Below are 13,017 nucleotides of genomic sequence, written 5' to 3'. Positions count from 1 at the left end.
TGCAGGTTTGAATGAAGAGCAGAGGACTAAGATAACTATCAACAAATGTTTCTAGTTAATCAAAGAAGGGGCTGACTTGCTGTAGGTTATTCCAAAGACCAGTGGAACAATGGATAGAAGTTGAAAACAGGCCCATTTCATCTCAGTGAAGGAAGTCACTCTGTAATACCTGCAGTATCCAGCAAAGGAACAGCTGGCCTCGAGATGGAAGATGTTTCCTGTGGCTGGAAATATTCATGAGCAATCTGCCTGCCAAAGGCATTACGTATGTAATTTCTGCTCCGTTTAGAGTTTGGGCTTATGGACCAATCAGGATTCTTGGTTGCAAACAGCAGAAACTGACTCCGTTAATTCAAGCAGGAAGAGTTTACTGGAAGGATGTTACATAGACCTGCTCTGAAGCTGAGCCCCAGGCTTAGAAATTGGGCAGGAAAAAAGGCCAGGGAAGAGCAAACAGCCTAGGTTACATGGCAGGAAGAGTCTCATTGGAGACAGTCTTTAATATTATGACATTTTCCCCCAAATTGTTGGGGCCAAAGAAGGACAAAGTTCATGTAATTATTCTAAAACTACAGCAGTACCTAAGGAGATGGTCTAAGATTATCTGATTTTACATATGATTTAGAAAAAAAAAATGTATAGTTTAACCTGTTTTTAAAAATCTAGAATTTAACCTAGATTTAATCTGGGTGGGGAAGGAATTGAGGGTTTACCCTGGATCTGTTATTTCTGGATCATACACAGTCATGTCCAAGAACACCTGACGTAAGCCCCCCACATCTCCTTCTCTTCCCCTTTTTATACAGAGCAGAAGAGTGGGCCTGCCTCAGCCCACTAAGTTTGGCTTTTGTTTGTTTGTTTTACTAAAGTCAGATTATATTTGAATGTGATTTGAGGTTGCTTTGTTTTCAGCTAAAGCATGTTATTCTTAAAATATAATTTCCTCTAAGGTGTTGTCAACCTTCACTGAAAATTACAAAATAAGTGAAGTGATGCATTCTGAGTGTCAGCTGACCTCTAAATATAAACCAACTGTCTGTCTTGGAGCACGTAATCGGAAAAGTCATATATGGTTATAATATTTATACCAATAAAATGACTTCAGACTTTTTGAGACTTGGGAAGAAATTTGAAAAATAACCACTTTCTAGTCATGTGTTCAGGAAACCTATTTTTTTGTTTTTAGTTACTAGAGGCCTCAGTAAAAACATAGGGAAATAGCAGAGAATATTACTCATTCTACCACTTTTTTTTACCCCAAATTCCTAAAGTCAAACTTGGTATGAATTCTGCTAACAGATGAGGGAAACACATGCATCAACCCAGGTTCAAGCTGGCTTTTCAGAAGTGGCTGACGTTGGCAGAAAGACGGGGGGACAGGGTTGACCAGGCGTTCATGAAAACCTCAGTTCAGTTCAGTCGCTCAGTCGTGTCCGACTCTTCACAACCCCGTGAATCGCAGCACGCAAGGCCTCCCTGTTCATCACCATCTCCCGGAGTTCACCCAGACTCACATTCATGGAGTCCATGATGCCATCCAGCCATCTCATCCTCGGTCGTCCCCTTCTCCTCCTGCCCCCAATCCCTCCCAGCATAAGAGTCTTTTCCAGTGAGTCAACTCTTCTCATAAGGTGGCCAAAGTACTGAAGTTTCAGCTTTAGCATCATTCCTTCCAAAGAAATCCCAGGGCTGATCTCCTTCAGAATGGACTGCTTGGATCTCCTTGCAGTCCAAGGGACCCTCAAGAGTCTTCTCCAACACCACAGTTCAAAAGCATCAATTCTTCGGCGCTCAGCCTTCTTCACAGTCCAACTCTCACATCCATACATGACCACTGGAAAAACCATAGCCTTGACTAGATGGACCTTAGTCGGCAAAGTAATGTCTCTGCTTTTGAATATGCTATTTAGGTTGGTCATAACTCTTCTTCCAAGGAGTAAGCGTCTTTTAATTTCATGGCTGCAGTCACCATCTGCAGTGATTCTGGAGCCCCAAAAACTAAAGTCTGACACTGTTTCCCCATCTATTTCCCATGGAGTGATGGGACTAGATGCCATGATCTTCGTTTTCTGAATGTTGAGCTTTAAGCCAACTTTTTCACTCTCCTCTTTCACTTTCATCAAGAGGCTTTTTAGTTCCTCTGCACTTTCTGCCATAAGGATGGTACCATCTGCATATCAGAGGTGATTGATATTTCTCCTGGCAATCTTGATTCCAGCTTGTGCTTCTTCCAGCCCAGAGTTTCTCATGATGTACTCTGCATAGAAGTTAAATGAGCAGGGTGACAATATACAGCCTTGACGTACTCCTTTTCCTATTTGGAACCAGCCTGTTGTTCCATGTCCAGTTCTAGCTGTTGCTTCCTGACCTGCATACAGGTTTTTCAAGGGGCAGGTCAGGTGGTCTGGTATTCCCATCTCTTTCAGAATTTTCCACAGTTTATTGTGATCCATACAATCAAAGGCTTTGGCATAGTCAATAAGGCAGAAATAGATGTTTTTCTGGAACTCTCTTGCTTTTTTCATGATCCAGCAGATGTTGGCAATTTGATCTCTGGTTCCTCTGCCTTTTCTAAAACCAGCTTGAACAGCAGGGAGTTCACGGTTCACGTATTGCTGAAGCCTGGCTTGGAGAATTTTGAGCATTCCTTTACTAGCATGTGAGATGAGTGCAATTGTGTAGTAGTTTGAGCATTCTTTGGCATTGCCTTTCTTTGTGATTGGAATGAAAACTGACCTTTTCCAGTCCTGAGGCCAGTGCTGAGTTTTCCAAATTTGCTGGCATATTGAGTGCAGCACTTTGAAAGCATCATCTTTCCAGATTTGAAACAGCTCAACTGGAATTCCATCACCTCCACTAGCTTTGTTCGTAATGATGCTTTCTAAGGCCCACTTGACTTCGCATTCCAAGATGTCTGGTTCTAGATTAGTGATCACATCATCATGACTATCTGGGTCGTGAAGATCTTTTTATACAGTTCTTCTGTGTATTCTTGCCACCTCTTCTTAATATCTTCTGCTTCTGTTAGGTCCATACCATTTCTGTCCTTTATGGAGCCCATCCTTGCATGAAATGTTCCCTTGGTATCTCTAATTTTCTCGAAGAGATCTCAAGTCTTTCCCAATCTGTTGTTTTCCTCTATTTCTTTGCATTGATCACCGAAGAAGGCTTTCTTATCTCTCCTTGCTATTCTTTTGGAACTCTGCATTCAGATGCTTGTATCTTTCCTTTTCTCCTATGCTTTTCCCCTCTCTTCTCTTCACGGCTATTTGTAAGGCCTTCCCAGACAGCCATTTTGCTTTTTTGCATTTCTTTTCCATGGGGATGGTCTTGATCCCTGTCTCCTGCACAGTGTCACAAACTTCATTCCATAGTTCATCAGGCACTCTATCTATCAGATCTAGGCCCTTAAATCTATTTCTCACTTCCACTGTATAATCATAAGGCATTTGATTTAGGTCATACCTGAATGGTCTAGCAGTTTTCCCTACTTTCTTCAATTTCAGTCTGAATTTGGTAATAAGCAGTTCATGATCTGAGCCACAGTCAGCTCCTAGTCTTGTTTTTGTTGACTGTATAGAGCTTCTCCATCTTTGGCTGCAAAGAATATAATCAATCTGATTTCGGTGTTGACCATCTGGTGATGTCCATGTGTAGAGTCTTCTCTTGTGTTGTTGGAAGAGGGTGTTTGCTATGACCAGTGCATTTTCTTGGCAAAACTCTATTAGTCCTTGCCCTGCTTCATTCCGCATTCCAAGGCCAAATTTGCCTGTTACTCCAGGTGTTTCTTGACTTCCTACTTTTGCATTTCAGTCCCCTATAATGAAAAGGACATCTTTTTTGGGTGTTAGTTCTAAAAGGTCTTGTAGGTCTTCAAAAACCGTTCAGCTTCAGCTTCTTCAGTGTTACTGGTTGGGGCATAGACTTGGATAACTGTGATATTGAATGGTTTGCCTTGGAGACGAACAGAGATCATTCTGTCATTTTGAGATTGCATCCAAGTACTGCATTTCAGACTCTTTCGTTGACCATGATGGCTACTCCATTTCTTCTGAGGGATCCCTGCCCGCAGTAGTAGATATAATGGTCATCTGAGTTAAATTCACCCATTCTAGTCCATTTTAGTTTGCTGATTCCTAAAATGTTGATGGTCACCCTTGCCATCTTTTGTTTGACCACTTCCAATTTGCCTTGATTCATGGACCTGACATTCCAAGTTCCTATGCAATATTGCTCTTTACAGCATCGGATCTTGCTTCTATCACCAGTCTCATCCACAGCTGGGTATTGTTTTTGTTTTGGCTCCATCCCTTCATTCTTTCTGTAGTTATTTCTCCTCTGATCTCCAGTAGCATATTGGGCACCTAATGACCTGGGGAGTTCCTCTTTTGGTATCCACATGAAAACCTAGAGCCTAAAATAATTTATTTTACCTCCCTCATCCCTAACCCATTTCATATTCACCTTGAAGAAAGTCAGCTTTGTATGTGTGGGAGAGGGAAATAACTTCCCTGCAGCTCAGATTCAGTTCAGTATGGCCTGGGGTGAGTCTTCTCTCCTTAAAAGGAGGGTTGCTCAGGAACCAACAGAATAGCATTGCTTTGTTTACCCAGGTCATCCTGGGAATGCGCTTTTGACTCAGAAGCCACTTCTGAATTGAAAACAATAGTTGAGTTGAATGTCTAGGACAATGTGAGGAGAAGTTTGGAAGCAGTTTCTTGAATATTTCTGGAAGCGTTTCCCCTGCATAGTGGATAATAAGTGATTTGACTGACTTAACAGAGCTGATGACCATTTTGCCCTTGGTTTTGCTTAAGGAGTTCTTTTTTTCCCTTTCGAAAGTTTTTGTTGTTGTTTTCTAGACATAGATTTAGGATTAGTTTAGAATTGGGGGGAAAAAACATTTTAGGATCCTCAACTGGCTCCACATACCCTACTGACTTAGGGATTGGCCCATTCCTGGGCTCCAGACCACTGCCCTGCTCCCAGGAGAGGGTGAGAGAGCAAAGGTGCCTTCTCCTATGCATCTCTTTAGGACCCCTTCATCCTGATCCCCCTCAGTGGTCCAGTGCACATGATGGATACTCACCTGTCATTTTCCTCTTTGAATGTAGAGACCAGCCTCTTCTGTTATAAAATTTTAAGTCTAGTTAAAGTGTAATCAATGTTATCATATTTATTTATCCAAAGTGAATCAAAGTAATACCTGAACATAAAGAGAGACATAGTGCTCTTTTGCATACAGAAAGCATCTACCTCTTGCCCCGCCCCTCCCTGTTCTGGACCCCCGCCTCTCAGGCATCCACTTTCAGCTCCTCCAGTATGTTCCGCACTGTGTGTAGTCATACGGCTTCCTGCTCCTTAGTTATTCTTTCCAGATTGGGCATGATATATTGATGTCCTAAATGAATAATAAAAATGTACCTCTTGTGCTCCTCTCTTCTCTGTTTTCTCCTTCCACCTGCCTAGTATATTTGCACCTATTTTTTATATAACTATCAAGTCAATATTAACTACTTACATTGGCATAACTGTAACTTTTATTTGCAAATGAGACTCATGATATACTATGGTCAGTTCACTTTGTGGTATTACCTTTGTGCTTTCCACTACTTAATAATTGCCTTGTTTGTTGCTTTACTTTCCATGACCTAGTCATTTATTTCCAAACCGTCCCAAAGAACAGTAACTGTCCCTGATTAGATTCGGTCACAACAGCTATTCTGTTGGTTACATCCTCTTAGAAACATACACCATCATGAGGGAAATTCCTGTTTCCTCTTTCCAAGATTCTGTATTTCCCAGATCTCATGTTTTCCTCCCTTATTGGTTGATCACACCATTTGGGGGGAGCTCGTTTCCAGTAACTTTTACAGAAAATATCCATGGGAGACAACTTGTTGTCTGAAAGTTTCTTAATTTCAGCTTCACAAGTAATTCGTAGAAGCATTCTATATGGGAAATATTTTTTTCTCAGCACCCTGAAGGTTTTTTGTTTCCTTCTAGCTTTTGGTCTGGCTGTTGAGACGTCTGTCCACATTATGCTTCCTGATCCTTTGTGTGTGACCTGTTTATAGTTTCTGAGCTACCTGGATCTTCTCTTTTGCCCTGATGTCTACAGTTCCACAGTGCTGTCTTGTCCTGGATCTTTCTTGTTCTTTTTTTTCCTTTCTTTCTTGTTCTTAGTCTCACAGGACTGGACCCTGGTGTGTGTGCATGCGTGTGTCTGTTCTCCACTGTGCTAGGGACTCTGCAGGCCCCTTCATTCTAAAAGTGTTTGTCTTTCAGCCTTGGGAAAAGTTAAATATCTCTTAGTTAATGTTCTCCCTTCATGTTCTCTTACTGCTTTCTGAAATTCCTCTAGGTCGGTTTCCTAATTTTCTTTGCAGTCTTGTTTCTAATCTGCTTTTCTTCATTGTGGGAAAAATTTTCAACTTTATCCTATAACTTTCCTGTTTCTTTCTCTCTTTTTCAGGATCAAAGAGATTTTTTTCTCTTTGAAGGGACCCTTCATGGATACTTTCCTAGCTGCTTCATGAATGTTACTTTTCCTTATGCCTCTGAGATTATTAATTCTAAGATTTGTTTGAAGTTATCTTTAGCTCTCTGTAATCTTCATTTTTCCCCTTTCCCCACTTTTTGGTTTATTCCTGTTGTTCATGTTAGAGACTTTCCTTACATGTCGGCTTATCCCTGGTCCCAGCTGATGTTTAGATCAAGGCAGTAAAAACCGACAGGAAGCCCCAACTGTGTGAGTGGCTTGCCATGTGTTAAGTTTCACTTTGGGATAATCTAGCAGGGACCTGGAAATTGCACTGGATATGCCCAAACAGCAGTATGGTTTTTGTTGGGTAGTTTTGCTTCCAAACTAAACAGTAATCTTCATTTGGGTCGGGGGTGGTTCAGCATCACAGCTGGCATTCAGGAAGCTGACGAATGGAGGTAGAGGAAAGGGAGCTGAGATTTTACTAATCAGAGCACAGAATTCTAATTATTCTCCATTTTCAGCGATACGCTTTACTTCCATGTCTGACAGTGCCTGATACCTGGAGTGGTTTGTCATTCCACGGATATCACTTATATTCTTCTGTAGAGTGGAGGAGGAAGAGCCGCCTGGCCTGCAGGATAGAGAAAAAGATCAAATGTTCCCTTAAAACTTTCAGCCACTCCTCCTGTTTTCAACCCCATCTTCTATGGTTGCCTTCACAAGGAACTGCTACCTCCAATTTCACAGAATTTCTGGAGAATATGTAGCAGGAGTGGCCTTACTTCTTAGGATCAACTTCTCAACCCATTTTCTGACCCAGAGACTGGAGTTGTAGCTTTGTCTTGGCTAAAAGCATCTTTTGACATTCCTTTCCCCAAAATATCAATTTTTCTCCTTTGCTATTTATTTCTTACCTGTTGTCTTAGACCTTATAGATTTAGACCTTTTGATTTTTTCTGATTTTTTTTTTTTAGTGAAATTACTGATGATTTAGTAGAATTTCATAAGGAAGGGGTGAGGCAAAGATAATGGTCTATAAGTGGTCAGTAGACCAATGAAGTTATTTCTGAAATATTTGTAGGTGCATATGAAAAAAAATATCATTTTTCTGTATGTATTAAAAATATTCAAAGGCTTATGTAGCTTTGGGGCTCCAGTATTCTTCTCCAAACACTATCTTTCTGTTTGTAAAGAAAATGAAAGTGACAAACATAATCAAGAGCAGATGTGGGGGTAACTGGAATGCTTATAGATAAATAGAAATTGAGGTCTGGAGGGTGCGTGCGTGTGTGTTTGTATGTGTGTGTTTCAGGGATTCTCAACAGGAGGAAGAATGAGGGGCAGAGTTAGGGACATTGACTTCTGTGATGCAGTCACTAATTCAAGGAGCCTTTGTGTAGGAGAAGCCTGTTGGTGGACCATTCATCCCGCTTCCAAGCAGAGGTCTGAGGGAGAAAAGGTTCGAATTGGTGATGACCTCATCCTCGTCAGTGTGTCCTCTGAAAGATACCTTGTAAGTACCTCCTAACACAAGCATCTTTCATTTCCAGACTTGTTTCTTTTAGGAATGGATGGCCAGGGAAAACAGAACCACATCAGATTGGGTAGGATAAGATTAGCTTTACACAGTATACTTGAGACGATGAAATTGTCTCTCCTGCCATATTATCATGGGGCCTGGAATGTAACTTTACTTTTTTTTTTAGATTAAAGCACTGTTCCCAGCTTAAATGCCCCCAGGCACTTCCTAAAAAGCCAACAATTGACACAGTAGTTACCTTTAATAGTAGTGTTAGCTGTTCAGTCTTCCAACTCTTTGTGACCCCATGGAATGTAGCCTTCCAGGTTTCTCTGTCCATGGGATTTTCCAGGCACGCATACTGGAATGGATAGCCACTCCCTTCTCCAGGGGATCTTCCTGACCCAGGGGTCAAACCCGGATCTCCTGCATTGCAGGCAGATTCTTTACCATCTGAGCCACCAGGGACTCAGTTTATCACTTTGGTTAGCTCTTGTCTAATTAGGAACAAGCCAGAAAGTGTTGGATATAAAACCATAACTGGAGGGAGAAAGAGAATTGGACGTGTTTCAGAGTGTGGGATGTCACAGTGGTTGGAAGAGGCAGGTGAAATTTTGCCCCTGGTAGTGGTACTTGCAACCATACAAGATGTCAAGCAGCACTGACATCAGGCCCTTAAGGGATGGGGGCAATTCCTTATGGATCAGAGAAATGTCAGAGATAAGTTTTTAAGCTTCCCAGCACCAGTTCTGCCAGCAGATTTTGCTTTGCCTAGACCAAAGGCTGGATTAATTTTTCCCATTTGTAAGTCCCCTTCTCCTGCCAAGGATAAATGTTGGTAACTTCCTGTTGAATTTGAGATCCAGCTGAGGGGATGAAGTCAGCATGTCTGCCACCTCTGTAGCTGAATACTTCCTCTTCCCTGAATAAAGTGCCCCACTTTGAAACTGCTTCGAGATGGGGTGGAGCAATCTCCCACAGCCTAGGTAGAAAAAGCCTGATGAGAGTAAGGCTGTTTAATTCAACCCTTGAAATTCTAGGTGAGCTGCTTCTGTCAGGCCTGGCCTGGTGATTTAAAGGATGTCTCATTTCTGTTTCTGCTGCAGCATCTCTCAATATCAAATGGTAACATACAAGTGGATGCCTCCTTTATGCAGACACTCTGGAATGTACATCCTACGTGCTCAGGAAGTAGCGTTGAAGAAGGTGTGCTTCTCTCTGTGTGTTCACCTCCCAGCCTGCCTGTTTGTCTTATGCTGTGTTTTATATTGACGTATTTTGCGACTTTCCAGTTCTGGCACGGGTGTCTCAGTACCCACTTAGTATGATTTTTGGTTCACCTGAATTCCTTTCTCTCATGTTAATATGGGTTATTTCCTGTCCTGATTTCTGATTTCATGAGCACTTCTGACATGATTTTACAATTCTTTCAATGTACCATTGTTTTCGCACTGTGTGCGTTCAGGACCTTGGAGACATACCTTTCTTCTTCCACTGACTTTTCAGTTTTATTTATGGTTATAAGTATACAGACCTTAGCAGGCTCAATTTTAGAAGACATTATTTGCCAAGAAGGTGATATTTTTTATATTTCTCCCCAATGCATCTCTCTCTACAGGTGGGAGGAGGACTTTCTCTATAATAAAAGGATGTTTGGCCATTTGTTTTTACTTATATTTATGGAAGGCCATTTAAAAATAACAAATGGCATTTTCTCCATATTTTATTTTTCCCTTAGAAGTAAGATCATCAAAGTTTGTTCAGCACATTCTATTTTTTGAGCTAGGCAAAGTCAATAACACCTTTCAAGTTATATAATAAATATACTGGCCTTATTTTACTCATGGGTAATATCACTGCTGAGCAGGATAATCAGATGCCAGTGACCTAAGGGTTATCACATCACATTCTAGCACTTTATAGCAAGATCAGAATTTTTAAAAAAAATACTCATATCACAGGTTCTAACCCTATTTTAAATCTTGAGTCTGTGAAACCTCTTTCTATTAGATGATGTTGGAAAATGGAAAATTGAGAGTTGTCAAGGTGATACCCCAGTTTCAGGAGGCATCACAGCTACCTTGAAAAATGAGGAACAGCAAATTTTTAACTCTTTTGGCAACTGAAGGATGGCTTTTCAAAGGCAGGATGTGTTCAGCTCTCTTCTTTCACACCAGAATTCACCCACTGCTCTAAATATTTTGTCAGTCATTCCCTTCCTCTCAGGAACCAGGGAATCCCAGGTTAAAATATTCCCTGAGGAAGTTTTGACCGAATCTTCTCCACGTTAATTTTGTTCATTTCCACTATAGGGATAATATTAATGCTCAGTCCCACAAGAGGGTTTGTGGAAATTAATTAATTGCGAATCATTTCACAACAATGCTTTTAAAAGTATTGAGTGCCCTTGTGGTAGAGCTTGGGCAGCTGATCACTTGTGTTATCTGACTCTGTGCAAAATGCTCTCTCAGCATCTGCTGGTGAGAAACCCAGTTCAACCCTTGAGAAAAGGAGTGATCCTCCTCGTGACCCTTCTCTCCTGATTATTGCCCTGGTATATTTCAATTAAGAAATGTTGTAATGCGCCAGCATTTGGCAGCTTCCTCGTGCCATAGAATATTGATTGGAGAAGCCTGGGGACTGTAAATGATGGGCTGCAAATGGAGCATGGCTGCGCCATTGTAAAATGATAGATCATTTAATCAAGAATGTGATCATGGAAGGGGTTAACTTTCTAAATAAGTTGGCTGTTAACAGTGCCCCCACAGTATATCATGAATTATTTTAATGCAAAAAAGTATACAATTGTAAATATTTGTACAGTAAAAGAGAGGAAGATGAGAAAATAACTTCTAAACATTTGAGGAAAGCTTAAGAAGAACTTGCCTTACCTGAACAGATGGAGAAAATGAACTAGGGAATATCAAGACTATCCCTGTATAAGATGTATTGATAACACCCTTTTCTCCCCTGGCATGACTTCTCCTTCTTACTGTTATAATCCAACACTTAAAATAGTTTCACAGGCCCTAGAGTGATCTAATTATGTGATTTTCTCAAAATCCTGATACAGACATTGAACATATTAAGTCCATATGTCTCCTGAGAACAGACTAGTTGGGAGAAATTTTTGTTTCAAAGGGATGACAAATTCCACTTCTTCGTGTAAAGTAAAGTTCATACTGGGACCCTTCTTCTGCTACCATGTTTTTTAAATGGAGACTTGCCGTTTATTTGAAGACTATTTGGCCATCATGTCCTTGAAGGTCATTGTTTCCTATCCATCTCTGAACTCCATGGCTATTGAGATTCCTTTCCTTATTGTGGAAACTAAGGGCTAGGTGATACTGCCTCTCTGCTTGGCCACTCAGGGATTCTGGAATGTCATTCTGCCTTCTCTTGGTGTTAGAATAGCATTCAGGTTTGATCTGTGTTTATTTAACATGTTCGAAAACTAGCTACTCCTAAGAAAGCTCAGAATAAGTCTGCTTCTCCTTTCCCAGTATCATCTTACTTTCTCATGACTGCAATTTGATTTGAAACTTACCACAAAATACACACATCAACATTGTAAGAGCTTATCCAGGAACTTGGTGTTGGGTGTATTTATATCCTCAACAGTTGGAAAATCCTTCCTAAGCGTAGCAAGTCAAATTTCCTTTTGGTTGTGTGTGTATGTGTATTTTTTTAACGTATTATTTTATTGAGGCATAGTTGATATACACTGTACTAGTTACAGGTGACCTTTTGGCTTTTAATGACATGAATTAACATTGTTTTCACCTTCCCTTTGGATACTGGGCTTGTTCATCTCTGAATCCCTATTTAACTTTCAGTGAATTGGTTTGACTTTCTTGTCGATTTTCTACCTGAGGCCTGAACTCGTGGAATCTGTCATTTCCCAAATGCTTCTCTCTTTGTGTTTTCTAGAATAACTGACTCAGATATGTTCTCATTATTCAGCTTCCTGTCAGCTCATGGTAGGGTATAATTCTGTTACAGGATACCTGCTTGGTGGGCATGTAGTACGTCTTTTCCATGGTCATGATGAGTGTTTGACGATACCATCTACAGACCAGAATGATTCCCAGCACAGGTAAGCCAATAGCTTCCTCCTCCTCTTGTTGCCTGTCTCCGGTGACTCAGACTAAAAATTTTGCATTTGGATATGTCCACCAATGAATTCTGTAAGTGTTGGTTAACTGACAGACTTCTGTCCAGTCGTGAGCTGCAGCTGTAAAATAGGAAAGGCAGTATGTTCAAGTTTGCTCACAGGAATGGCTATACACACATGCTGCTTCTTAGGCAAGCAATTCCATCATGCTTTTCAATCCCACTGTTTTCTTTGGTTACTCTGGAATCTAAGGAGTTTCTGGTAGCTTTAATTGCAGACCGAAGCCCCCATTTTGGTGTTGGAAATCAGGGTAATCATTCTAGTGAGTCTGTGCAATTACATAAATTATTCAGCAGGTTCTTCAAAGGCAGATCATCTCTCTTACTCCCCCGTTTATGTGCTATGAAGGTGGAGTTCAGTGGTTTCATTCTGCTTATCACCAAATAGGATAGGAGAAACCAAATGTCAGTGTCCAGACAGAGCTGGATTTAGCAGAGGACAGCGCTGAAGGGAGTGTGTAGAGGGAGCTGCTGAGCATGGTGCTTTCTCTGGCCCTCTAGTTATCCTCTCAGTGGATGCTTTTCCATAATGCAAAGTCAGGAGATGGAAGATGTTAATCTAGATCTTAACTTCATGCTGAAGCATCCTTTTGTATTCGGCTTATACATAGAGGAACAGAATATACAAACTTGGCCCCGGTAATTGTGAAACCCTGATGTATTTTAAAAACTCAAGTCTCAGATCCAAATTAAACTGAACTTGGTATAGCAAAGAATCTGCCTGCAATGCCGGAAACCCCAGTTCAATTCCTGGGTCGAGAAAATCCGCTAAAGAAGCGATAGGCCACCCACTCCAATATTCTTGGCCTTCCCTTGTGACTCAGCTGGTAAAGAATCC

The 13,017-nt window shown here is 41.0% G+C and overlaps 1 protein-coding gene across 1 annotated transcript in view; it reads left to right on the top strand.

Moving 5' to 3' along the window:
- RYR3 (ryanodine receptor 3) overlaps positions 1 to 13,017 on the top strand; it is a 576,153-nt gene that overhangs the window by 254,265 nt on the left and 308,871 nt on the right. The window contains exons 6-8 of the mRNA XM_060419037.1: positions 7,888 to 8,000; positions 9,113 to 9,212; positions 12,009 to 12,102. Of these exons, the coding sequence (XP_060275020.1) occupies positions 7,888 to 8,000; positions 9,113 to 9,212; positions 12,009 to 12,102 (307 nt within the window). The remainder of the gene's footprint in view (positions 1 to 7,887; positions 8,001 to 9,112; positions 9,213 to 12,008; positions 12,103 to 13,017) is intronic.

This window comes from Ovis aries, chromosome 7 (genome assembly GCF_016772045.2).
Source record: "Ovis aries strain OAR_USU_Benz2616 breed Rambouillet chromosome 7, ARS-UI_Ramb_v3.0, whole genome shotgun sequence".
In the NCBI taxonomy this organism is placed as follows: domain Eukaryota; kingdom Metazoa; phylum Chordata; class Mammalia; order Artiodactyla; family Bovidae; genus Ovis; species Ovis aries.
The sequence above is the reverse complement of the archived record's forward strand: the minus strand, read 5'-3'. Positions and strand labels throughout refer to the sequence as shown.